At 34.6% G+C, this 27,602-nt stretch overlaps 1 protein-coding gene across 2 annotated transcripts in view; it reads right to left on the bottom strand.

Annotated features, from left to right (window-relative positions):
• The window catches only part of PIK3C3 (phosphatidylinositol 3-kinase catalytic subunit type 3), a 139,053-nt gene that overhangs the window by 72,901 nt on the left and 38,550 nt on the right, over nt 1-27,602 (bottom strand). For both annotated transcript variants that reach the window (XM_045789976.2, XM_045789977.2), the window contains exons 5-12: nt 25,589-25,675; nt 23,900-23,995; nt 21,265-21,336; nt 19,126-19,230; nt 18,348-18,440; nt 10,096-10,281; nt 3,498-3,652; nt 1,817-1,907 (exon numbers count right to left, since the gene is read on the bottom strand). In XM_045789976.2, the coding sequence (XP_045645932.1) occupies nt 1,817-1,907; nt 3,498-3,652; nt 10,096-10,281; nt 18,348-18,440; nt 19,126-19,230; nt 21,265-21,336; nt 23,900-23,995; nt 25,589-25,675 (885 nt within the window). The remainder of the gene's footprint in view (nt 1-1,816; nt 1,908-3,497; nt 3,653-10,095; nt 10,282-18,347; nt 18,441-19,125; nt 19,231-21,264; nt 21,337-23,899; nt 23,996-25,588; nt 25,676-27,602) is intronic.

The following is a 27,602-nucleotide window of genomic DNA, read 5'->3' on the forward strand; positions in this document are numbered from 1 at the left end:
CAGTGCTTTCTGGGATAGCTTGAATTACCTAAACCCTTTATAGAACTATTCAGCTGAGAAAAGGCAAAATGGCTTAATCATTGAGTAACAACAGGTTCAACAGTCACAAGAGAAATATCAGAAATATATAAAAACTATTTTTAGTCTAAAAGTTCTGAGTCATAGTGTGTAAAACTGTATTGTGAATATAACATTCAGAATCCAATCACTTCAAACAATCTTCAATGTACACTACCCTAATTCAAGCCACCAACAAGTCTCACATGGGTTATTTCAACAGCTTCCAAGTAAAAGTCATTTGATAACATGGCCTCCAAGTCCCTGCTGGACTCCTACTCTTTCTCTGATTCATTCTTTTACCATGCTCCCTTCTCACTCCCCAGAGTCAAGCGCCCTCTGCTATTCCTCACACACTTAAGCTCTGGTCCTCAAGCCTCTATATTTGCTGCTCCCTCTGCCTGATATACTCCTCTCTCCAGACCACTCACATAGTTATTCCCTTGCCTCTATCATCATCTTTTACAAAAGATGTCACTTTCCCAGGGAGGCCTTCCCTGACCACTTTTCAAAACTGCAACTGTCTAACACCACCCAACACCCCCTCTGTCATCCTTCTCTGATTTATTTTTCTCCTTAGAAAGTAGATATCATTATTTCTTCTACTACATATAAATATCATTGACTACCACTAGCGCAAACACTAGAATGTAAGCTCCATGAAGACAAAGACTTTGACCATTTTGTTCTCTACCTCCAGCACCTTGAATATTTCTGGTACATAATCAGAGCTCAAAACGTATGTGTGAAAGAATGAATTACGAATCAATATATCTGTACATGAGATTTGAAAAGGCAAAACAATTAAACTGGAGCTGAATGGTTTCTTAAAGGGCTCCCTTAAGGATTCTATGATCCTGTAATTTAAAATTCTTTTTTCAATATTTTCTCTTGCATCAAGAGGTAGGCAGATATCAAACTCTGGTTAACAGTTAGTGATAAAGCAGGAACCATTCAGCCATCAACATTAACTCCTAAAATCTAACTAAAACCTATATATATATATATATATATATATATATATATATCATCAACATTAACTCCTAAAATCTAACTAAAACCTATATATATATATATATATATACTATACACACATACATATATATATACATACTATACACACACACACACACTTTAAAAAATCAACTGAACTTTCTAGTATCAAAGCATTGTATTATTTGTTTTCAACATCAGAGGTGTGAAAGGTTCTCGAATTAGAAGTCTTAGGGAGAAATTCAAGAACATATTACATCAGCTTCTGCAAATGTACTTCCAAATGTATGTTTCAGAGTAGTAGTAGCCTAATCCGCGCGTTTTACCTCAAAAATTAGTATAATTATTTAGAAAGATTTCATTTAATTTTTCTGTATGAGTTAAAAACAGCTACTTACTATATAGTCCCTAGTATCAAAGTCACACATCTCTACAATGTAATCACAAACACCAACAATTACAGTAATATTCATAAATATGTTAATAAATATTCTGAGTTTCCTTAATAAAATATTTAAGCCCAGTTTATTTTCATATTGCATATTAATCCATTTATATGCTCAAAGCACCAATAAAATGCCTTGAATTAAAGATTATCTGGCACTTTTGCTGAGAGGAAAAGTCATAAACATGCATCATAAAACAAGTTATTTAATAAAGTTGTAATATTTAGTTTATTAATCAAAATCAATGTTTTAGAGACCAACATAAAATGTTTATCTGGTAAGACAGCTCCTGTAGGAAACTTGAAAAGCTTTGTACTTACCTCTAGATTTTCACCATCTGAACTGTCTTTTGTTTTAGCTGCAGGAGGAGGGGAAGACACTGGAGGAAGCGGGCTGGTTATAATTTGGGAGCTAAAAAAATAAAGGAGATATCACTGATTTGTAAAATATTCTGTAAGAGAAGATATATATTTTTTAGTACAGTTCACCTCAGTTGTGTCTCGTTAAAGCATCACTTCTAAAGCGTGTTCTGTGCAACACTAGAATCAGATTATGTCCTGCAAAAAGCCTACAGTCAAAAAATATGGGTAACCGCCTCTTGGAAGATTTTTGTGTAAGCTGGTATACTAAAGGTTTTTGATAAGTGCTGTAGTTTTTTTAAAAGCCCATTTTAATTTAAACCAGCATTTCCCAAACATATCTGGTCACAAGCCTATCCCATCTCTTTTTTTATCTTTTTAAAAAACATAAAATTAATGACCAGGCGACCATAATTTGGGAAATACTGGGTTACATTTTCTTGTCATAAAATCTTAATAGACTTCTAGTAAAATCTTCTAGGTGGCATAAGGGAGGAGGAAGGTAAATAAGTATGACTGGAGACTGAAGGCCTCCAATGCACGGTGGGAGACAAAGTAAGGGGGTTTCTTCTCTTAAAAACAGAAAAATAGAAAGCAGCCCACAGAAGAAAAAATGATTTTCCCATTTTTCAGTTCTTCTTCAAATGAAACACAGAAGATAAAAAACAGCAGTATCATAATCATAATGAAAAATTCGAAAATACAATCTTGAGCTCATATGATAACTGCAATAATTGGACTAATTCAGGAAATGTGAATTCTAGACTTCACTGTCATTAAAAAAATCTCATGACCTTCACAACATAATTTTTTTTTATTATTGATCCTCAGATTTCTCACCTAAAGGTTCCTATTTATCTCAAATTTTAAAACTTAATGAAAAGCAAAATGGCAAAGTAAAAACAACATGGGCTTTGGAGTCAACTCTACCATATACAGTATAGAAGACTCTGGACAATTAACTTCTTGTTCAGTCCTTCATCTCTAAATTAGGAATATGAACACCTACTTTAGAGAATTATTAAAGTGAGTTAATGCACGTGGACCACTTCACAGTGTCTGCTACAGAGGTGTGAGTTTTTAATTGTTATTATTGTTAACAGCTTTTAATTTGAGTACCATGCTATTTTTTTATTATAACTACTAAAAAGGTAAAAAGTGGCCAATAAAACATACAATAAAATATTTGAGCCCACTAACATGCCCCATCCTTCATTTTATTTTTGCTTGAACAGTAATAGTATCTAACCCTTACTGAGCAGTATCCTAAAGGCTTTATGTATATTAACTCATTTAATCTTCCAACAGCCCTCAAAGATCAGTTATTATTATTATATCCCCATTTTTAAGATGAGAAACTGGGACCACGCAGAGAATATGCACCTTCCACAAGTTTACACAGCTAGTAAGTGGCAGAGTGAAGATTTTTCACTCAGGTATTCTGACTCCACAGCTTGCAAAACACTGCTCTGCAGTATAGTAATTTGTGTTCTGTGAGTGCACACACCACATTCATTGGTAAAACTTTAAAATTAGTAACAACTAGGGTTTGGTACCTCTGGGGAAAAAAGAAAGGAGAAGAAGTCTGAAAAGGGGGGAGACTATTAGATTTGAAAAATAAGTCCTCCCTGGATATCCATACCTATCTATTTCTGCAGAATTTATTCCAGTATTTGACACACTCTCTGACACTGAACCCTGACTATCCTTCTTGGTAGGTTCTAATCCATTCTTTATGTCATCAAAATTTTCGTATTTGAGAGCTTGGACCAGCTGTAATAGGTACATCAACAAATCCTGGAAAACAAACAAACAAAAAATAAGCTAATATTAGAAAAACAAATGCAATAGGATTATAGACATCACTTATTCCTAAATATCAAGAGAACAGTTTAGTTTCATCTACCACTTATCAGCTGTGTTACCTTTGGCAAATTACTAGGTTATTTAAGCTCCTGGTGCCTCACTGGGTCCTCATCTGTAAAATGGACATAATCATATATACCTTAGAGATGAGTTGCGAGGATTAAATCAGTTAATAGAAGAAAGCCATAGAACAGTGCCTGGCTCAGAGTAAATGGGCAATAAATGCCTTGTTTATTTTTTTTTAAGATTTTGTTTATTTATTTGATGGAGAGAGAAAGAGAGCAAGACAGCACAAGCAGGGGGAGCAGCAGAGTGAGAGGGACAAGTAGGCCAGGACCCTGAGGTCATGACCCGAGCCCAAGGCAGACACTTAATAGACTGAGCCACCCAGGTGCCCCAAAAGGCCTTGTTTAAAGTAGTATCCAAAAAGCAAAGCAAAAAACAAAAACAAGGATTAAGATGATTCATGTAAAACTAAGAAATTAAAGAAGGATCCTTTTCTCAGAAATAGATCAGATAACAGCATTTTATGTCTACGATTTCATAAGAAACTCCAAATTTTCAAGTTCTAAAAGAATTTCTGTTTCATAAGCTTTTCTGGTTAGGTTTTTTGAATCTTGAGCTCTTTCTTTTTCCTTGAAAGCTCAGGTTTTGGGGCACCTGGGTGGTTCAGTCCGTTAAGCGCCTGCCTTCGGCTCAGGTCATGATCCCAGGGTCCTGGGATTGAGTCCCACATGGGGCGCCTTTCTCAGCAGGGAGCCTGCTTCTCCCTCTCCCTCTGACCCTCCTCCTGCTTCTGCTTGCTCTCTCCCTCTCACTGTGTCAAATTAATAAATAAAATCTTTAAAAAAAAAAAAAAAGCAAGCTCAGGTTTTAGAGAATTTGGGCTCCTTCTTAAATGAAAAAACCTATAAAACAGACATTTTTAATTTTAACACTCTTGGTTAAGGGAAAAGCTTACTTTCCTGCCAACTAGCAACAATGGCTTAAAGAAAACAAATACCTAAGCCTAAAGTTCCCATACTGCTATTGACGTTCAGTGGGATAACTGTGAAAGTATCAACAGAGTAGTTTTTACTTTTCTGAGTTTTCCTGTAATGTAAAAAGACTCTTTAAGTTTCATATTTATGATAGAAATGTTTTCTGTCATACTCTCTATAAATGTCATACTCTCTTGGCCCTTCCCAATAACTATTAACACCAAAAATCTCACTTTTGAAAATAATTACAAACTGAAGAAATTCACAAAATTCAAACACTTCTTAGAAGTATCATTACTGTCGAGTTCCCGTTGCCCCTCATCTACTTAGCCCCTCAAAACTCATAATTAGATAATTGTTGAGACTTGGTGACCACAACCTCAATCTCAGCCTCCTCTTCAAGCCCACAAACCAAATAAAATCCCCTGTTAAAACTTCATGGCCCATACTTTCCTTCCCTATTTGTAACAACTATAGAATTTGTACTTATTTGCTAAATTATTTACTCTTGGTCTTCTCCAATTTATTACAAACACCATCAGGACAAAGACCACCTCCAACAATCTATTTTCCTTTACTTAATACCATACTGTATTTCTTTTTTTTTTTTGTAACTTTTTTCTTACATTAACATAGTCAACATTTTTATCATTATCTAAATATCGACAAAGAATAATACATAAGATTTCACCATTAAATATGATTTTGTCACAAAAAAATTAAATGAAAGGTTGAAAGAGGCTTATTCATTCATATTCAAATATATCAATGTCAGTGGCCAGAGAAAACAAATGACTGTATCAAAGCACCGCTCTAGCATTCTGCTTCTAAAAACCATTTTCTTTCTTTTTTTTTTTTTAAGACTTTATTTATTTATTTGACACAGAGACAGCCAGCGAGAGAGGGAGCACAAGCAGGGGGAGTGGGAGAGGAAGAAGCAGGCCTCCAGCAGAGGAGCCTGATGTGGGGCTGGAGCCGAAGGCAGACGCTTAATGACTGCGCCACCCAGGTGCCCCATAAAAACCATTTTCTAATTGGAGCAATAAACATCTGATTTCCTACTATTCTTTTGAGACTTATAACATCTAAGAGCAATAGGCATGCTTTTTCTAAGAAAAAAGTGAATTAAATAACAGAAAATTGATTAATATATTTAAGGACAAGTATCCTTCTCAGGAGGTATAAGTAACTAAGCTTCACTGCTCGCCTTCCTTACCAAGGAAGGCTTCAAAAACGCTGCTGAATATATCACCTGTTATGTTTTCCCCGTTATAGAAGACTTACCACATGAAATCAAAAAGGCTGTATCGTTATTAAATTCCCCAGGAAGGAGGAATTCAGAAGAAAACCTTCCTCTTTTTAAGTCACTCATTACTATCTGATTTGTTGGCAAGGTATTCTATAGTCAAACTGTACTTTCCTTCATGTGTACAAAGTCTGTTTGTTCATTATATAGTCACATTTTGAAAAAATAAAATTCTTCCGAGCATGAAGGACATAAGCATCCGAGTAAAACAAAAACAAACAAACAAACAAAAAAAAAAAATCAGGCTTCTGACTGAGAAAATTCAGTAAAAATTTCTCAAGAGCTATGGAATATTATCTAAATAGTGATCACCATTTCTCTTGATAACAAGTTAATGCTAATGCTTCAGAGTGCACAGGCAAAGTTCCATGTCAAAAATCACTCACTTCCCATTTCTTATTGAATTAAGAGTAATTTTTCACACAGGCATTTACAGTTAGAAACACATGGGTTCTGATTTAACTTCCTGAACAGCCACTTATACACATCCCACACTCCTCTTAAAGTGAAATACTTTCTATTGTTCTTCTACTTTTCATTCTCCTTGCCTTTGTTCATACACATCTCTCCACTTAAAATGTAAATTCATGTCCAATTGTGAAAATTCACTCTTCCTTCAGTATCTATCTCAAATGCCACTTCCTCCTCAAATTCTATGGGGCATCTCTCCTTTTGAGCCACACAGCAATAAGAAATATGGCTTTTAAAAAATTCCTAAATTTAGCAAACTAAATTCAGAAAAGTATTCAAAGATTGGGTAAAATTTATTTTACAAATGTGTGGCTGGTACAACGTTAGGAAATTCACCAGCACAGATTTCATATATAGCATATATTGTATGCTGATGTTTTCCAGACAGCATAATGCTATACTCACAAAATACAGCAAACCACCTAATATCCATTAAAACTAACAAGAGAAATCACTAAAGTGGTTGGATAAAACATAAATATTAAAACATAGTTTTTAACTAGCTAAAAGATGTAAGAGATAAAAGGGGTGAGATAGTTCATAACAGTAACAATAATTGTCAGGGAATAAATCCATTTTTAAAATGTGTAAAATTTTTCTAACATCGAGACTTGAATGACAAAAATCATGTCTCCAGGAGGGAAGATTTAATATCATAAAGTTGTCAATTTTTTGTAACATAATATATAAATTTAATGTAATTCCACTTAAGATTCTGGTGGAGTTCTAAGAAAATGAAAAAATTATCCTAAAATTCTTGGAAAGAATAAATGTATAAAAATTATAAAGAAAATTATAAAAAAGAAAAACAGGGAAAGGATCTGTCCAACAATGTTTAATGTTATTGTGAAGCGACTACAATTTTTTTAGAGTATGATACAAGTCTCAAAAGATTTGTAGAAGATTATCAGCAAAGTGTAAAAAGAATGTATCTCTTGGCCTAATAATTCCAATATAAGCTACTTATTCAACAATACAGAAAAATATATACACAAGTCTGTTCACTAAAATATAGTATAGCAAAAGATTACAAATAACATACAAACCAAAAGACGCTGACTGATTAAATAAATTATAAATTAAACTTGCAATAAAATACTACGCTGCTGTTTAAAAAGAATAAGGTAGATCTACAGGTGTCCATAAAATCTAGAAACACAGTGTTTTTTTACAGATTAAACATGCCCTTGACATCATTTGCCTTGATATTTATTTGCCTATGTTTCCAGACTTCACGGAACCAAATATATGTGTTGATAATGAGAAAATGTCCAAGATTATACTGTTCAGTTAAGAAGGCAAGTTTTTAACAATATAAATGATCTTAGTATAAAATTTACATAACATAAATGTGCTATCCTTCTGCATATGTGCATGAGTACGGTTTTCAAAACCATGCCCCACATAATTGTTCCTCATAGCTGTCAAGTGACATAAGCAGCCATTATTACTATTTTTTTTGGATAGGACCTAAAATAATATATGGTGTTCCTGAAGACATATATATACAGCTACAAAGAGTCAGAGAAAAGACAAAATTCATCTTAATATACATCTGAAGAATCAGTAGTAACAAAATTAAAAGACCTTTTTTTAGCTAACTATATATAATTTATTACTGAACTAAGTTCAGAGAAAGGAAAATCAAGAGATAACCATCATAATATTTATGCTATATAGAGCTCTAAAACCTCAAGGAGCACCTGGGTGGCTCAGTCAGTTAAGCATCTGAGTCTTGATTTCAGCTCAGGTCATGATCTCAAGGTCGTGAGGTCAAGGCCACATAGAGCCCCTCAACCTGTTCCACTCAGCCAGGAATCTGCTTCCCTCCTTTTCCTTCTCCTTCTGCCCCTCCCACCACTCACACTCTCTCTCTCAAATAAATATTTAAAAAAATAAATAAAAACTCAAAAAACTACCATATTTTGCAGTTTAAAGTGTATATAATGTTTCTATCATTATCCTCTACCCCATAACAAAAATTATAAAATGGTCTAGAAATAGTTCAGTACCTGCACAAATATGGCTATCACCACAGACAATCAAATACTTAGTTTACAAGCCTGTGAGGGAACTTAAGTAAGACAATAAAAAAATGAGGAGCTAAAATTTTTCTATTTAAATTCTGAACCCACATCGAGAGGCTGTCTTGACTACAGCCCAGAGGTCTTTAGCTAAACTCTATGACTCATGTCAAACAGAGAGAATTAATGATTTAAGTTAAATTTCTAATGAATTTCAAAATAAATATTACAGTATTTCCACATTTCAATTTTTACTTGTGATACAGTAAAGACAATGAGGAAGAAAGATAATATGCTGAATCACAATGCTTAGGACTGCTTTTTAACAGGAAAATGAAAAACACCCTATTCCAATAAAATTACACAATATCTGAGATTTGCCTCCAAATAATCCGGTGGAGGGTAGGGAATGGAGAAAAGGAAATAAATGGTGTTATAGATGAAACAAGACCAACTATGAGCTGGCAACTGCTGAAGAAGGGTAAATTACATGTGAGCATTCACTGCACTATTTATTGCTTACATTTTACAATAATTAAATACAGACATACATCATCCTTATTGACCTAGTAAATGCTGTGTTTTGCTACTATGAATTCAAAATGATTTTTTTTAAAGATATTCATTGTTCTATGGGATCAACATTCCTATATGTATCGAGGTTTGAGAAGACTTATCCCATATCCTATAAGCCCCGCAGGCTAGCATAAATTATTAGGTTATGTTTGGAAAAGACATCCACCCTATAAAAATTAATAAGTAAAAAAAAATTGCTGGATTACTCCATCTTATTAGCAATTACTAAAATTCAAAATCCAGCACTGCTTTGTGTCCAAAGAGTGTTCCTCCTTCCCTGGTGGCTTTCTATGTATATAAATAGCCAGCATAAAGTTTGCAGTCTTTGCTTTCCAGAGGATTCAAAACCACCTTCAGAAAATCTACATATACATATAATTGTTAGCCACTGAAAGTTTAAAGGAGAAGTTTGAAGGAGAATAAGATGACCATGCATCTCTATGCTTTAAAGGCCCCAAGGGCTTTTCAAGGCTGCAATTAAATGTGGCTTGTTGTATACTGACTGATAGAGGGGATCTGAATTATTCCCTAGCTGGTGCTGCATTAAACCATTTTTCATTAGAATTCTTTTTTCCAGACAGAGCAATACAAGCTCTGCTGCCAGGTAAATGTCCTGGGAGAGATTGTCCTATCATGTAACAGATCAGGAAGTAAATTTTCATTTCACAGAAGAGTCCTTGGAGGAATATTTTAATTTTACTTCTGAAAACACACCTAGTATATCCTCTTCCCTTCTAAAAATCTCTCTCTCCCTCCCGCCCCCCACCCACACAAACGGGGGTAGGCAGGGGAGGTATGCTATAGAGCCTATAATCAGGCTCTAGCTTAAAATGTACCCAGTCTGGGCCACCTGAGTGGCTCCGTTGGTTGAGTGTCTGACTTTTGATCTTGGCTCAGGTCTTAATCTCAGGGTCATGAGTTCAAGCCCTGTGCTGAACTCCACTCTGGGCATGGAGCCCACTTTAAAAAAAAAAAAGAAAAAAAGTACCCAAAGAGAAGTAATGAATAATAACGTACCTCATCATCTGCCTGTCGCAACCGGGCAACAGCATAACGCCTGACTGTTGGATTGGTGTAATGGGAGGATAACAGCTCCAAGGAGTCCTCTACATCCATTGGCTTCCATTTTCCTAGAAGTTCCAATGCCTGTTTGGCCTCCTGAGGTAGATCCCAATTAACACATTTCAAGAACTTTGTCAAGGCCTAAAATCAGAAAAGATTTTAAAATTAGAAACAACAGCCTATTACCTGGGGTAAGGAAGGTCAAGGGTGACTCGGCAGAGTCGCTTGGTCTGATGGCAGAGTCACAGAGTCGATGACAGACTCCTTCTGTAATCACTAAACATATATATGATCCTAGAAAAATACTACAGGATAGAGAAAAAAAAGAAACATGGTCCCTGTAACTTTACATTTTTCAGGTTAAACCACTTACAGAGCACTATGAATTTTTAAGTTTTCTCTGGCTTTTCTTCATTTTCCTTTTTTATTTTAAAATACTGCAGGCTTCAAGACATGGAAATAAAGAGATGAGGCATATTCTCATGTGATGCCTTAAAGACAGCCTTCATTTTATAACATCAACATGAGACATAAAATACTGCAGCCAATGAATGAAGAGGCCAAAGTCAAGTGAGGGTAGAATCCTTACCACTAACCTCACTCTCAAACACCTCCCCACATCACTGGGTTTCCCAGATACTCAGACATGAGGGCTCAAACTAAATTAAATATGTACAGCTCTTATACAGAGAAGTAACAATTTAAAAAGATAGACAATCAAAAACTCCACAGAAAGATAAATACAGAAGCAGTAGCAAATATTCTATGATTCAGCTGCCTGTTCGTCGTGCCTTTCTGGAACCTCACTTCTTTAGACAGGCAGCATACTTATCAAAGTTTTCACAAGATCGTCCAGGTAAGTAAATGACCTTGGAGCACAACACTCATGGTTGCATACATAATAAATGCTCTTTTAAAACGGATGTATACTTGTTTTCCATAAAAAAAACAAAAACAAACAAACAAACAAAAACTATCTCTATTGTCACATCTTCCTACTGGGAACACTTTCCAGGCTGATCCCATTTTCTTTTTTCTCCACGATTTCATCTTTTGAACAAAGATAACTTTAAAATTTTAAATTCCTACTCTGTCCCACTAAAATCTTTTCATTAGTAAACTAATCAAGTTCTCAAGAAAATGTCCTTTGGACAACAAAACACAATTACTGGTTAGTATGACATAAAATGAACCCTGATGCCCATCCCCTAACTTATTCTTGATTTAACTAAATTAAGCAAAAAAGCACAATGGAGATTATCTAGTCCACTGCTCGAACTGTATAAAATCTCACTGTAGTTAAGTGGCTTATCCATCACCTCAAAATGGTGGACAATCTACACCCAAACTCCAGGTCCACTAACTCTCAGCCCATGCATCTTTCACCAGATGGATCCCCCCTAGGATTAAGACACTGCCAGCTCCTAATTAGCTAAACCCATGCCCCTTAGAGACATTATTCCACCAACACTGATCTCCTAAATCCATTCCCCATTCCTAACCATTATTTCCTAGCAATATTTCCTGCATTTTCTCCTCAAGTTGATTCTCACTACACCACACATCTGGAGTTTGGCATAGCCTTCTAGCTAAGCGTCTTAATACCAGTTTCACTTCTAATCATTTCATATAAACTCTCACCTCACGTTGGAAGTGATGTTAGAATGACTCTCCAACTGTCAACAGAAATTCATCTTCTAACAACCCCACCAAAAAGAGACCTAATATTTAAGTAATTTCAGTGACTAATTTCCAAAGCACCCAATGTTTTTATAGATAGTGAAGGCATTTTTATTTTTTAAGTGTAATGTACCAAAATACAAATGTGTTTTCATGTAATTTCTTCCCACTGACCAGTTTTACTGGGGAGAATGAGAGTAAATTTAAACCCACCACATGGACAGCTTTTCTAATAGTTGATGATAACTGCCATATGGTTATAGCGTGGTTTCCCATTAGATGATAGAATCTAATTTATAAAAACAACAACAAACAAACAAAAAACAATATACAACCATAACAACAAAACCTTGGCTTCTTTCCCAAAATACTCAATGATACTTCTCACCACAATCCTCTCTAATTAGGTGACCTCTCATTCTCCCTTTATGCTTCAACTAAGCTAACCTATTTTTTACATGACTTTGTCTAACTCGTATCTACAAGCTCCTCACCCAAATAGTAGCATCATCTTCAAGGCCAGCTTGTGTCAAAGACTCATCCTTTTCCAGTAAGTTTTCAGCAACTCTGAGCTCTTCCTTTAGTAGCTGCCTCAATTTTACTTTCTTCATTCAAATGATACTCTTCTAACTGCCAAATGCTTTGGTGGGCATTCGTATCCCTACAATTGGAGTCTGACTTCTGCAAGATAAGCTATCCATTTCTTCTGTACCTCCCACGTGCCATTTAGCAGAGTACTCCCTTCTCCATGTAGGAACACAGACTACCCTTCTAACTTATTCCATGCATTTATTTTTCACTTCTAAAATGTATTTCTATGTTGAATGTCAAAACAAAGCAATACTTCTTAAGTAACTATAGCGAAACTTTTCCATTTCACAGCACATCAGCAGTCTTAATAGAAATGTGTGGATATGTACTTACAAGCAAATCTTGCAGCATGCTGATGTACTCAATTCAATAACTGAAACAATCTAGCCCCGAGATTCTCAGATTTACAGATTCACTAGTAAGATTTATAGATCATGATGCTGCCAAGGAACTTAAGGCACTGTACAAAAAATTCACAACTTTATAATGCTGAATGTCACAAATGTAAACAAAGAGGTAGTAGAATAAAGACAGAAACAAGGAGAAGAGAAATGAGAATGGTACAAAGTGTAAGAATTTGAGGCAATAGTAATGATGACACTTAATCTCTGGCCCTTTAAAGATGCTGTATTGACGTATGTAAAGGTACAGGATTCAAATGATGCAATTTTATATTTAGAGTTTCCACAGATAACTGGAGAGTAGAGGCTTTAGAGCCATAATGTTTGGGGTCAAATCCTAATTTCCGACTCCATCAATTAGTAACTGAGTCATTAGGAGCACACTACTTAACTTTAAATGACTCATCTTATAAAGTTGTGGTAATGATTAAATGAAGTTACTGAATGTAAATGTTTAGAACAGTACTTTGTATATAATTAATATTTGATGTTAATTATTTTATCATCTGATATTACTGTTATTCTATTTCTGATGTTGAGTCAATGTCAAGTGTTAACATTAACACATTTATTGCCATGTTTTATATTAACAGCAACATTTTATTAACCTCCCTTCTGATCTTAGAACCTCTTAGAATCATGTTCACAATCACTTCAGAGCTGAAAAAAACTATGTTCACCATATATATTTCTAGTTTTAACTTCTACCAAGTAAGTTATTGGAAATTTCTAATTTGTTGCTGAAGAGAAACCTATTCCTCTATGAGGACACTCCTGCCAACAAATATGTGGTTTTCCACACCAAACAATTCCTTAATTCTCTGAGGACACCAACTAGGTGTCCCACCATCTAACTTAATTTGAAACTACCTGCAGTTACTGAAGTTTCCATAGGTTAAAGGGTCAGTCTCAAAACTGCTTCCCATTTCAGATGCCAATTGCAACTTTTGGGTCCCCAGGTTGTCCACACTTGTGTCTAACGTGGCTACAAATCAAAAGTTACCAACAACACATACTGAACTCAGGTTCAGTAATTTGCTATAACAGCTCACAAAACTCAGAGAAATATTTTACTTATCATTGCCAGTTTATCATAAAGGATACAAAAATGAATAACCAGATGAAAGGTACATTGGGCAAGGTGAGGGAGGGTCCCAAGCAAAGGAGCTTCTGTCCCTATAAAAGTCTAGGTGTGCCACTCTCCTGTCACATGGACGCATTCACTACAAACCCTGTCATTCCAGGTTTTTATGAAGGCTCCGTTACATAGGTACGTTTTATTAAATTTCTGGCCAGTGGTGATTAATGCAATTTCTAGTCCCTCTCCCAAAGGTTAGGTGGTGAGGCTGAAAATTCCAACTGTCTAATCACTTGGTTGGTTCCTCTAGAAACCAGCCCCCTCAAGCAAGAGTCACCTTATTAGGATAAACGCAGGTAAGGTTGAAAGGGGCTTATTATCAATAACAAAAGACATCATCTCATCCCTACCACTCACGAAATTCTCAGGGCTTTAGAAACTGTGCCAGAGACAAAAAACAAATATATATTTCTTACTATATCACAATATCACACTCGTGCCTCTAATACTTTTGACTCAAAATTGAAAATATCTCCTCAGCCTGCTCCTTCCATTTGCCCTATTTCCTTATTTCAGGCACTCAAGCCTCACTCCTGAGAGGTGTCACCAAGTTATTTTATACATTCTCCTCTCCTTCCCTTGCCCTCCAACACTACTCTTAAAATCATACAGGAGCCTCCTAATTCGGTCTCTTTTTTCATTCCCAGATCTGCTCCAATCTGCCCCGGCTTGACTTCCTTAAAACATTACTTCTTAAGACACATTCTTTTGCTTTAGTGGTTTCCTACTGCCAGTGAAATCCAACTCCCAAACGTAGAATTCAAGGCTCAAACTGACTCCATTTTTTGTTTCATAACCATTCATACCATTTTTTTTGTCTCTGAACCTAACACAATGCCTTACTCATGCTTTTCTTCCCCATGAAAAATGATCATCAAATAAAAATATCACTGAAACTTATTCAAACTTTAAGACCAATCTTTGCTCTGTGAAACTTCCTTCCTATCACAGCACATTAAGCTGATTCTACTCTACATTTCTATTATAGTAATTACCTAAATGTTTATTAAGAGAGTAACCATTAATCAATTACATGCTTATGCTTCTCCATTTTGATTGTGTAAAAATATCCTTTCCCTAAAACAGTTTTAATTTATATGAGGACAGAGAAATGGTATTTTGAAGTCCAGACTCGTGACTAATACTAGGCCAAGAGTGGTAACAAACACTTGCTGAACTGAATTCACTTCTGCTATGGTCATCATCAACTTCTTGACAGGAAGCAGAAACATGATTATTGTCCTGATGTCACTGTCTCCGTAGCTACTTCAGAAACAGCCTCATAGGAACAGTCAGTGCATCACTATTATCTTCACCACATGTGACTCTTCCTACTGCTTTTTTCCCCCAAAGATAATAAAAAGGCATTAAGAAGTTTTTTGTTTTTTTAAAGATTTTATTTATTTATTCGACAGAGATAGAGACAGCCAGTGAGAGAGGGAACACAAGCAGGGGGAGTGGGAGAGGAAGAAGCAGGCTCACAGCGGAGGAGCCTGATGTGGGGCTCGATCCCATAACGCCGGGATCACGCCCTGAGCCGAAGGCAGACGCTTAACCGCTGTGCCACCCAGGCGCCCCAAGAAGTTATTTTTAATTAACATTTTTATAAGAAGAAGCCATTTACCATTTACTGGTTTGGAAAGTTACAAAATCACATTTTGGGTTTCGTAAAAATAAGTCACTTCCTACATAGTACAAACTACAAATTTAAAAATTCTCCCTAAATTTCACTGGTTTTGCTAGACAATGTGGTTACCATGAACTTTTTAGGTGCAACATCAAATCCAGACTAGAGGGTTTTCATCCAAAGTCCTTAAGACAGGTCATTTAGAAAAAAATAGATGGAAAGATGAAATTTAATTAAGAAGTAAATAAGTATAAATTCGTAACAACTAATTTCTACCAATTTGTTTTCTGAGTACTGTTTTCTCTCCAGGAAATCTTTTCAGCCTCGGGGCCCAAATGCCAAATAACCTAAATCACTTTCTGAGAAACTGACACTGAAAGAATTTCTTTGTGTAAATAAATTAAGGGACAGGGGTACCAGAGTATTTGTTTTCTACAAAACCCATTTTAAATTATTACAGAGATACAAATGTAGCTGTGTGAATAATTCCTCTGGTCACTTCAAGGCCAATATATATATTTGGTTTACTGAAAAGTGCTTCCCAAACATTAAAAAATATTGTTTGCTCTACTCTAGTGATCATAAGAATTCTATAATATGTCCTGAGAATTGAAGTTTCATCACCCACCTTTCGAAAACTTGAAATCAACTAGTTAAATGAAACTTGTCACACACTTTATATCACTTGAGCATTTTATTTCTTTTGCACATATCTAGAAGTAATTGAATTTCAGTGGGAAGTGACTACTTGTTTAAACAAACAATTTTTCTTGCAAGCCTTTCTATCTAAGGCAGTTCTGCTCTGTAAATCTTTTCTATGCTTCCTGAACCCATACATTCTAACAGGTTTAATTCAATATCTCACTGTGTATTTTAGAAAACACTGTGCTACATTCAAGATGCAATTTCTGGGACCAAGGTTATTCTTCATTTAACTGAGAATCATATACTAACTCAATCTTTTTATAAAACACAGAATCACAACCTGAGTTTCTATTGATGAATATTTCCTTTTTTGCAGTAATGAAGAGAATAACACTCAAAGCTACAGTAAATTTAAAATTCTTCTCTCACACTTGTTAAGGATGTAAAGAAGAGTTAATATGATTCATCTACAAAGAATTTCCCAAGACCTCAATAAAAGATAAAGAAGAAAAGCTGGAGAGTTAAGATGAGCTGCAAATGAATTTTTATCTTTACTTTAGAAACTAAAAGAAATGCAATTATTTCAGAAAAACAAGTTCAACAAAGTAGCTAAAGACTGTTTCATGAGATTGTAAAACATATTCATTCTCATATAATTATATAATAGCTTTCTGACAGATATTAATTTTCCTGACACTTCTATGTTTTGTCCCCAACACGTTTCAGAACTCCTGCTGAGGCATGTGCGTGATGTTGCAAACATTTTCTCTACAATCCACTTTTCCACGGCTTCACTGATGAGTTCGCTTCTAACTCAGAGATGTGAGCACATCAAGAGGCAGCCTCTGTAAGCTCTGTGCTGCTGCACAGGTCTCTCATCTGTAGAACACCATCATTAACACTGATATCGTGGGGTTGTTATGGGATTGAAAAGATCCCCTGGCACACTGTGGCTGGTGAATAGATACCGGTTATTATTATTCTATCTTAAGAGTTAATCCTTGAACTTATGTTCTAAGAATTTACAGACTATTTTAAGTACCAAAAGACACTTAGAAGTTCACAATTGTTTAATCGACTCATATTAAATACGAAAAACTAAAATTCAGACAGGTGAAGTGATGGGCCAGCAGTCAGAAATCTTTTTAGTGGCAATAGTAAGACTCAGAACCAAGTCTCCGGACCCAAACCTAGTGCTGACTAACTTATCATAATTCTCCAGAAACTTCATCTACTCCTTGGTTTCATTAAGAAAAGAAAATGTCTAGGGGCGCCTAGGTGGCGTAGTAGGTTAAGTGGCTGACTCTTGATTTCAGCTCAGGTCATGATCTCAGGGTTGTGAGATCGAGCCCCACATCAGGCTCCATACTCAACGTAGAGTCTCCTTGAGATTCTCCCTCTCCCTCTCCCTCTACTCCTCCCCTCTGTTCACACATGCTCTCTTTCTCAAATAAATAAATAAATCTTTCCCAAAAAAAAGGAAAGAAAAGAAAGCAAAGCAAAGCAAAGCAAATGTCTCATTCTGACCTTGTCTCTATCCTGTATGCCAAGATGGATGGCACTCCACAAACTCAATTCACACATTTCAAATTACATTTCCCATACTCTCCTCTAGCCACATCTCCTCCAAAATTCTATAGTCCTTTTAAATAACATAAGTAGTTGGCTAGTCATCCAGTTTCAAAGAGGTGAGAACAATGAAGACAGAAGTGAATCAACATATGCTCTCCATCTGCTTAGCCAGGTTATTCACCAGTATTACCTCACCCGTGAAGAAGGGCTGGCATCATTAGAAAGTTGAGGAAACCAAGCTTGCAAAGCAATTCTCCTAACCTTACCTAGTAAGGATAAGCAGAAGTGCTAGCAACTAAACCCAAGTCTCTCTGACTTAACCCATCCAAACTATGCCTCTAGGCATAACCTGTGTACCAACGAACGGGTACCTGTGTCTTTGTGTGTGTACCCTTTGTAATATTTAAAAAATAAAGTATCATACATATTGCCCTATAACATATTTTTAATCTGACAGTAACACTCTATTTCCATGGCAGTTTAACTTCATCTTATTCATTAGCAACAAAGTTTACAGATAAATATGACATATGAAAATATTCCAGATACTCACTTTTTCTTGATTAGTAAGATAATATCTAAACTTCCAAACAAGATCTTGTTCTTCATATGTAAGTTGCTTGGTTGGTGGATAACTCACAATAATCTACAACAAAGAAAAACAAAACAAAACTACTTTTGTCAAATAGAGTCTTCCTATTTGTTTCTATTTCATTTACAATTTTTCATTTATTTAAATATCTCTATAATAGAACTTTTATAGAAGTAGGGAGAATGTACATGCAGCAGAGCAAAACTTAAATTTGCAGTACTTATTAGTCTAAAAAGGATATTATTGGAGTGCAGGGGGAGAAAAAGATGAAATTTAAAAAGTCACACTCCATATAAAAAGCTGTTAACTACAGAGCTCATTTCATTCAACCAAAAATAAACCAAATCAAAATAACAAAAGCCCCCTTTCTTTCCAAAAGGAAAAAGAAAATAAGCAATAAACATTTCCTCTATCAAGTCAACACACACAACGCATGTGTGCACACCAAGGCTTCCTTTAAACAATACCTTAGGGCCAGTTTCTAAGACCGTTATATCAAGAAAATATACACTATTTTTAGCTCTGCTTTCAGGGTTAATATATTTTCTTAGAGCCCCAAAATGATTAAAATACAAAAACAAAAGCCACAGAAAAAGCAAATTTGTTGAAATTACATAGATTTCATTAACCTGAAAAAAACATGCATCTGAATCACTTTCAAATGAAGTGGTTATTACATCAGTTGCAACCAAATTACACATTTCATTTTTTTATATTAATAGTTTATAAATTCTCTTACATTTAGCTGATCTCTTGTGGCAGCGTTAGGTTTGAGATCATGGTCAGAAGGTCCACTTCTTAAACTCCGGGCAAGCTTGTGGTGTTTGCTCTCAACTAAATTCTCCTATAAATTATTTATAATTAATCAACAACATAAACTTCATCAAAAGGAAGTTTCAACAGCCGATTAGAAATGCAAAAATAAACAGTTGCTTACTTAAGACCATTTTATAATATGTAACATTTTATTCTTGTTACAACTTTGTCCCCTATGTATTTTTTTTTTTAATATCACCATTTTTTTCATTTCAGGTCATGATTTCATATGTCCTGAGATTGAGCCCCACGTCAGGCTCCACCCCCAGCAGAGAGTCGGCTTGAAGATTATTTCCCTCTGTCCCTCCCCCCATTCTCTCTCTAAAACAAATACATAAATCTTTTTTAAAAATGAATAAAAATTAAATTGGAAAAAAAATCACCATTTTGAGATAGGGAAACTAAACATGCTTTATGCTTCACTAGTGCCATAATATGCATTTACCATTCCAGCTTCTTAAAACATCTCATAATACCCCTCATTCTCCATATATTCAAGGTTTTCACATCCTCTACCCACTCAGATAAAACCTTTACTCTCAAATCTTCCCTGACAACCCAGCCTAAAGTGTTCCCTCTTCCGCTGAGCTACTAGTGAACTTGTGATATCACTGTACTACCATCTTAGCAGTTTAACTGCCAGTAGTGACTGAAGGCAGGGATGATGACCATAATGGTTGAATATATACATACTTGGTGTGAACTATTTTACCGATGGCCAAAATCATTAGTTTTGAACATACTGTCTTTGCTTAAAGAGATTTATTTATTTTTGCATGTGTGAACAGTCTTCCCATGTCTTTCTCCTTTCAACTGGCTTTTTGCTGCTTTGTCACTTGGTTTTAAGATCTCTATATATTAGATATTCATCCCTTTGCCTGTGATATATATCAAGAAGAGTTTCTTCCAGTTTGTCCATTGTCTTTTGACTTTGTTACAGTGTTTTGCCATGCAATTTTTTTAATGTAGTCAAATTTACTAATCACTTCTTTAACTGCCTCTGGATTTTGAGTCATTGTTAGAAGTTTTTCCCTACATTTAAAGTAAAGTACTAGTAAGGCTTCATTTTTTAATAATTAAATCCAACCCCTGATCTATTTGGAATTTTTCTTTACGTATGATGTGAGGTATGTGTCTGGTTTAATTCTTTTTCCAAATGGCTAATCAGTTCCCCAGCACTATGTTGCAGTGATGAAATGTCACCTTTATCATATTTACGATGTTTGTTTCCAAAAGATTCCCAAGTTGCCCTTTTTTCTAATTTTTTATACTTTTCCCCCCATCTCTTCCTTTGTTACTTCCTGCTTTAATGACCTGTATGTACCTCCGTTATCATGCTTTTACCTTCTAATATGCTACTTTAAATTCACTTTGGTCTGATTAGGAAGGTAACTAATCCAATTAGAAAAGTAAAAAATAAGAAAAAACGGTTCAGGTGATGTACTGAGTTGTAAGTGTGAATATCATGGTATCTATTGTGCTACTAAAAGGATTTTTTGCCTGAAACGTTCTAAATTTAAAGTCATCTAATTAAACTTCTGTTGCAAAGAACTCTTCCTGTTTCATATCCCCAAACCATCATCTCAAAAATTCCATAGATGGGTATCTCAAAATCATCCAAGTCACCATGATCCAAATTAAACAGTTCTAGTAGCGACAATAATCTTCCAGATATTTCGACAAAATCAGTCTCCCTAAAATTCTCATCCATTGAACCCAGTGTTACATCCTGGTATAAACAAAGTCCCCTCCCATATGATGACAGTCTTTCCAGTACCTGTTCCCCAAGTTCTCACTTCGAGACTACATCTCCTAACTCTTCCAATAATTCAAATAAATGGTTCCCCAACACTATACTATCTTGACCATATTTTTAGATGTTGATATTGTAAAAGTTCCACCTGAACCTGATTTCAGATAGCTAAAATGGACTTACAAATCACTTTTAGATAGCTGAGTTAGTTACAGATATATTTTTTTTAAAAGAAACTGTATGCTGTGGATCCAAGTCATAATCACTCTGGAGAAAAGCACTTTCATAAGAAATTTGGCAATAACTCACCATAGACATCTGAGGGTCAGGAACTTTTACTATCTCAAAGCTTGTTAAAATTGGAGATGACTCATCACCATCCTGGATTACAGTGTAGTAAGTTGAAAAAAAAAATAAACAAAATTTAACCAAATGGTAAGAATAATACATAAGAATGTACGCTCCAATGTATTTTAGTTCTATTTGATGAACATCATTCCTCCCTTTTAAAAATGCATCTTCTTTCAACTGTATTTTAAATTACATATCCATTTTTTACCTGTTGTTGCTGATGAAATATTTGGGGGAAAATAATATCTAACAATAAAAACTTGTTACAGTTTTTAGATATATGAGGTCTAGAAATCAGTAGATTGTTTCTGTCAGTTATTTTTAACTCCATTTATAATGCTAGTGGGTCAAAAGCAGTATGTCCTAATTTTCAAACTTAGAACAAGAAGCCACAAAGTATAATCAAATTATGGCACAAGGGATATGTTGCATCATTTGTGAAAACTACTAAGTAGATGTTGGTAACTTCGAATTATCACAACTGAGTTCCATTCAAAGAAGTTGGATTTTAAGCATGGAATTAATGTTACTGAAATTTATACACAGCTAGAGATTCAGCAACATTGCCTCTACTGAATACAATGCAAACTCGAATAAGAAGAATTAATCCATCAATTCTTAAGAAATAAAGCTGCCTTATTTTGCTGGTATTATCATTTGTAATAAGTATTGGCTTTTATTCTTATCCAAATCAGGCAAGAGAGGTAATTCAGCATAATAAATGTCACTGCATACATACTGGAAAATGCTAAACTAATTAAGGTCAAAATTCATTTCCTCACAACCGTACACCTCACATCAAGCTTTTCCGTCAATTTCCAAATGCTAGTATTTCTAATGTTAGATACGTGCAACCAAATCAGGAGAGACTGAAAGCAAGGAAGTACTAGGACTTGACTTAAGTTCAGTAATTGAGTCCTACAGAAAACCACAAATTCCCACAGCCGTTGTTTAACAGGCTGGTTCTCAGTCACAACACCAGAAAACACATTTATCAGCCCAACTGTGACAAGTAATCTTCACTAAGGCTATCTGTCACAAAAGACAGGTGACAAGAAAGTCTATTTCCATTAGATTCAATACACTGGCCCAGCAATCTTTACACTAAGTGGAAATATGACAGGGTAGGTAGACAGGCATTAATTTATGAGCAATTTTCAAGAAGCAGTAGAAAGGGGTCAAGAATCTTTTCAAAAATACTTGAAATTCTTCTAATTTTTATTCTGTTATTATTTCATCTATTATCAAAGCTGTCTTTCAAAAGATTCTTCACATCTCTTATGTTTGAAAGTACCATTCCATTAGCATGTTTTTGCAATATAAACTCCATATGGACAAGAAATAATGCTTTTAATTACATATAGTATAAAATGTAAGATGTGATTTTATTAAAGTGTACTGGTGACAAAACAATTTCACTCACCTGTATTTCCCCTCCTTTTTAATGTAGTTTTTCTAATGAATTAATAAGCAATGTTAAAGTCTATCTTCCTAACTTCTTTTTACCAAAGACTATCATTTACAAAATAAAAAGCTGAAACAAATTAACTTTTCCTAACCTTTTACTAAAGGGAAAGGATACAAGCTAAAGAGAAAAAAAGTGTGTTAACTTGAAAAGTACCCAAAAAATGATCATAAATTAACTACACAAGCCCTAAAACTCCATTATGAAAACTTCTTTCAAGTAGTAACTTACAGTTATGAAAGAATTTATATTTTAAAAAATCACTGTGACAGCTTTAATAAATAACAGTAAAGCATAAATATACTTTAGAAGTGTTGCTTCTAATAAACAAATACACTGCATATAAGCTTAGCTATATACTAGAAGAAATATTATTCTATTATGCCATGTATCAAAAGTCTGTCCTCACTCACACTGATTTAAGCACCTGAGTATTTCCACAATAATACCTGGTTTATGTAGTTCTGAACTACGCATGCAATTATTTCTATAGTGCTTAAATTAAGACCCTTCAACAAGCATTTAAGGCATAGATATTTTTCAAGTAGCTACATATCAAACACACAACTACTTTCTTTTGCATAATGAGCAGACCAGAGCCAATCCATTAAGTGCATACTTGTTATCACTCAGCCTACTGAAAACATGTTTTTTTTTAAATTTTGCATTTATTATATAAATACACATTTAGGAAGTCTTCAATAAGCATACTTATGGTAGGGTCACACATTATATATACAAACTCAAATAGTAAATATATCCTTAACTTTCAACAGCTTACCACTTAAAAACTGATTCCCTTTTTATTTTTCCAATGAATACTGTTAATAAAGCTATTGCTTTAATGTCCTACTTGCCAATTTGCAGAACAATTAATCAAAAAGTTTTTAATCTGTTACATATTTATTGAATTCTGGAACCCAGAACTGCATTACACGAATGATCGGCTTTTGTAATCTTGTTGTAGCTATATGATCTGATTTGTGTACATACAAACAGCTGCTGCTGACAGCTGTCTGCTGCTATCCTGCAACCAAATAATTCATCTCAGCAGGTACAACAGTAATTTTTTTTAATGTTTTCCCTCCCCTCTACTTTAGAGACCATAAAGAGTTCCAAGGCAAATACCTTTTCATAATAAACAATACCATATTCCTTATCATCACACTTGACACACCGAAACTCAACCATCAAGTACATGAAATTAGAACTTCGTTTCTCACTCTAAAAAAGAAAAAAAAAGACTTCTATGAAAATCATGATCTTCAACATTCTCTTAAAGGATCAGTATGTATCATTATTTCCAATTCACTAATACATAATCTATCAAGTACGACTTAAAATGTAACAAATTTTTATTTCATTATTAAACAACCTTCACAAGTTTTTCACAATTTATAAGTGGTCTTAAGATAACTGGCAATTATTTGTAAATTTTTATCAATATACTTTAAACATACTGGGGAATAGTTACTTTTTCTCCAACATAACAATGTGTCTCCTTAAAAAAAAAAAAGGAAACACTAGGACAATAATAAAGTGAAAATAAAATGAAGTCTAAAAGGGTGATAAGTCTTAAACCAGTTTTAAAAATGGCTTTAAATCTTTATGTATAAAATCATAAAGGTCTAAAGAAGTCACTTAAATTGTTCAGCTTTATGACACATATTGTAGTCTAATTATGGTAATGGCAATGTTCTCCTATCTTTTAAAGAGTGGGGGTGGAAAAGGTGGGTATGGCTAGACCAAGTAAGCCCTAACACTGCCTTTTCTACACCAAAGGCTATCTACATTGAAGAACAGAAAAATATAAGTAAACATTTTGATTTAACTATTTTAGAAATGTGACTATTATAAACATTCAAAAAATTAAACTTTTCTTTCAGTTTTAGTATTATAAGTGTATTATGAATAAATTTAGAAAAGATGCCCAGTTTATTCATACTGAATATAAACACTATTAAACCAACTAATTTGTTTTTTAATTAACAATAGAATTTAAGTTTTATAAAGTGTTCATTGTAAAATTAAAAATTTCTTTTACAACCCACTAAAAATCATTCTGAGAATATAAAATAAGTCAGTTATACCCTGTGGTGATCACAAAAAAGTTAGGCATATCACAAAAACTGACATTCCTCTCTGCTAATGTTGTTGAAATAATTGTTCTTTCTACTCTCTAGACACAGAATGTTAAGCCACACATCTAGTATTTCAGTGCAAATACATAAAAAAGAAAAGAAAATTTTGTTCTAACTTTTGGAAAGTTTCATGGAAGCCATCTTTTAATTAAACATATTCTAGACCAATAAACAAGATCAAGAAACAAAGAAATTACTTTGAACCATGTAACTTAACTAAGGATGCAGAGTCAGTCCTATATGTAGTATAGCACATAATACACATAGTATCTTAACTAGAGACAGGGATTACTAACAATGACTTAAGGTAACTGAAGTAAAGGGGCGGCATTGTGTTGAAAGAATCCAATACTGAACTGAACCTAAACATAGCTGCCAAATGGAGAGAGAACACACAAGTGAGGCATCAAGCTTAACACCGGCTTCACTTATATAATATCCAGTACACTTACGATGTCCACTGCCTACTTCATGGTTCAATATAACATTAAAACATTAGAAAAACAGATGCCCCAAGTTTTCCACTTATTAACACAAAACTCACAACTACAGGTTATCCTCAAAGCTTTCACATTTGTGAGATAACCTGGCAATAAACAAAGCTTCTCAAAAAGTCCTAACTTAGACATCTAGGAAAAATATTTTGGGAAGAAAAAAAAAGAGGGATACAACCCACCTCATTTATCATTTCTATTTCTCTAAATGTCAATCTGTCCAGCCAATCTACTTTCACCATGTGTCCTTGTCGATGAGCTTTGGTGAGCTGCAGAACAAATATAATGAAGAAAATTTTAACACAGATTTCACAGAAAGGAGGATAAAAATGGTAATGATCATCAACATGATACTGGAAGTACCAACTAATGCAACAGGACAATAAAGAAGAAATAAATGGTATACAAATGGTGAAGAAAGAAATAAAATTGTCTTTATTTGCAGATGACACGATCATCTAGGTAGATATAAACAAAGAAAGGTTAGAAACTCCAGGAACTAACAACCAATTATAGCAAAGTTGTAGGATACAGGGTTAACATAAGAAAGTCAATATCTTCCCTATATTCCAACAATAAACAAGTCAAATTTGAAATTAAGAACACAATATCATTTACATTAGCACCCCAAAAATGAAACTGGTTTAAATCAGCAAAACATGATCTCTATGAAGAAAACTAAAAATCTGTGGAACAAAATCAAAGAACTAAATAAATGGAGAGATATTCTGTTCATGGATAGAAAGACTCAAAACTGTCAAGATGTCAGTACTTTCCAACATGATCTATAGATTCAGTACAATCTCAGTCAAAATCCCAGCAAGACATTTTATAGGTATCAACAAACTAATTCTAAAGTTAATATGGAGAGGCAAAAGACCAAGAATTGCCAACACGATATTGAAGAAGAACAAAACTGAAGGACTGACACTACCCAACTTCAACTTAATATAGAGCTACAATAATCAAGACAGTTAGGTTTTGGCAAAAGAATAAACAAATAGATCAATGGAGCAGAACAGAGAACCCAGAAATAGATCCCATAAAAAGAGTCACCTCATCTTTGGCAAAGGAGCAAGGGCAATATAATGGAGCAAAGACTTTTCGACGAATGGTTTTGGAACAACTAGAGTTCCACATGCAAAAAAAAAAAGGCATCTAGACACAGAACTTAACACAAAAATTAAGTCAAATGGATCACCTAAACGTAAAATGCAAAATTATAAAACTCCTAGAAGATAACATAGGATAAAATCTAGATGAACTTGAGTACAGAGATGACTTTATAAATGCAACACAAAGGCACAATCCATGAAAGAAATCACTGACAAGCTGGACTTCATTAGAATTAAAAACTTCTGCTCTGTGAAAGACACTATCAAGAAAATGAGAGGCCTACGCCACAGATTAGGAGAAAATATTTGCATAAGACTCACTGATAAAGGACTGTTATCCAAAATATACAAAGAACTCTTAAAATTCAATAAGAAAAAAGCAACCTGGCTAAGAAAATGTGCCAACGAACCTTAATGGACAGCTCATCAAAGAAGACACATAGATGGCAAATGAACAATATGTCAAGGAAATGCAAATTAAAACAAGATACCACTAAATACCTATTAAAATGGCCAAAATCTGTAAACACCTACAACACCAAATGAAGATGAGGATGTGGAGCAACAGGAAGTCTCATTCACTGCTGGGAATTCATTGCTACATTGGGAATGTAAAGTAGTACAGCCACTTTGGAAGATGGTGTGGCAGTTCCTTACAAATTAAATATACTCTTACCATACGATCCAGGAACTGCATTCCTTGGTATTCACCTAAATGAGGTGAAAACATGTCCACACAAAATATGCACATGGATATTTATAACAGATTTATTCAGAACCGACAATACTTGCAAGAATTAAGATGTCCTGGGGCGCCTGGTGGCTCAAGTTAAGCGTCTGCCTTCAGCTCCGGTCATGATCCCAGTGTCCTGGGATCGAGTCCCACATTGGGCTCTCTGCTCAGTGGAGTCTGCTTCTCCCTTTCCCTCCGCCCCTCTCCCCCACTCATCCTCTCACTTGCTCACTCTGTCTCTCTCAAATAAATAAAATCTTAAAAAAAAAATACGATGTCCTTCATAGGTGAATAGACAAATGTGGTACATTTAGACAATGGTATATTATTCAGTGCTGAAATGAAAGA

The sequence above is a fragment of the Ursus americanus genome, chromosome 19 (genome assembly GCF_024610735.1).
Source record: "Ursus americanus isolate L20-20 chromosome 19, mUrsAme1.1.p, whole genome shotgun sequence".
NCBI classification, from domain to species: Eukaryota; Metazoa; Chordata; class Mammalia; order Carnivora; family Ursidae; genus Ursus; species Ursus americanus.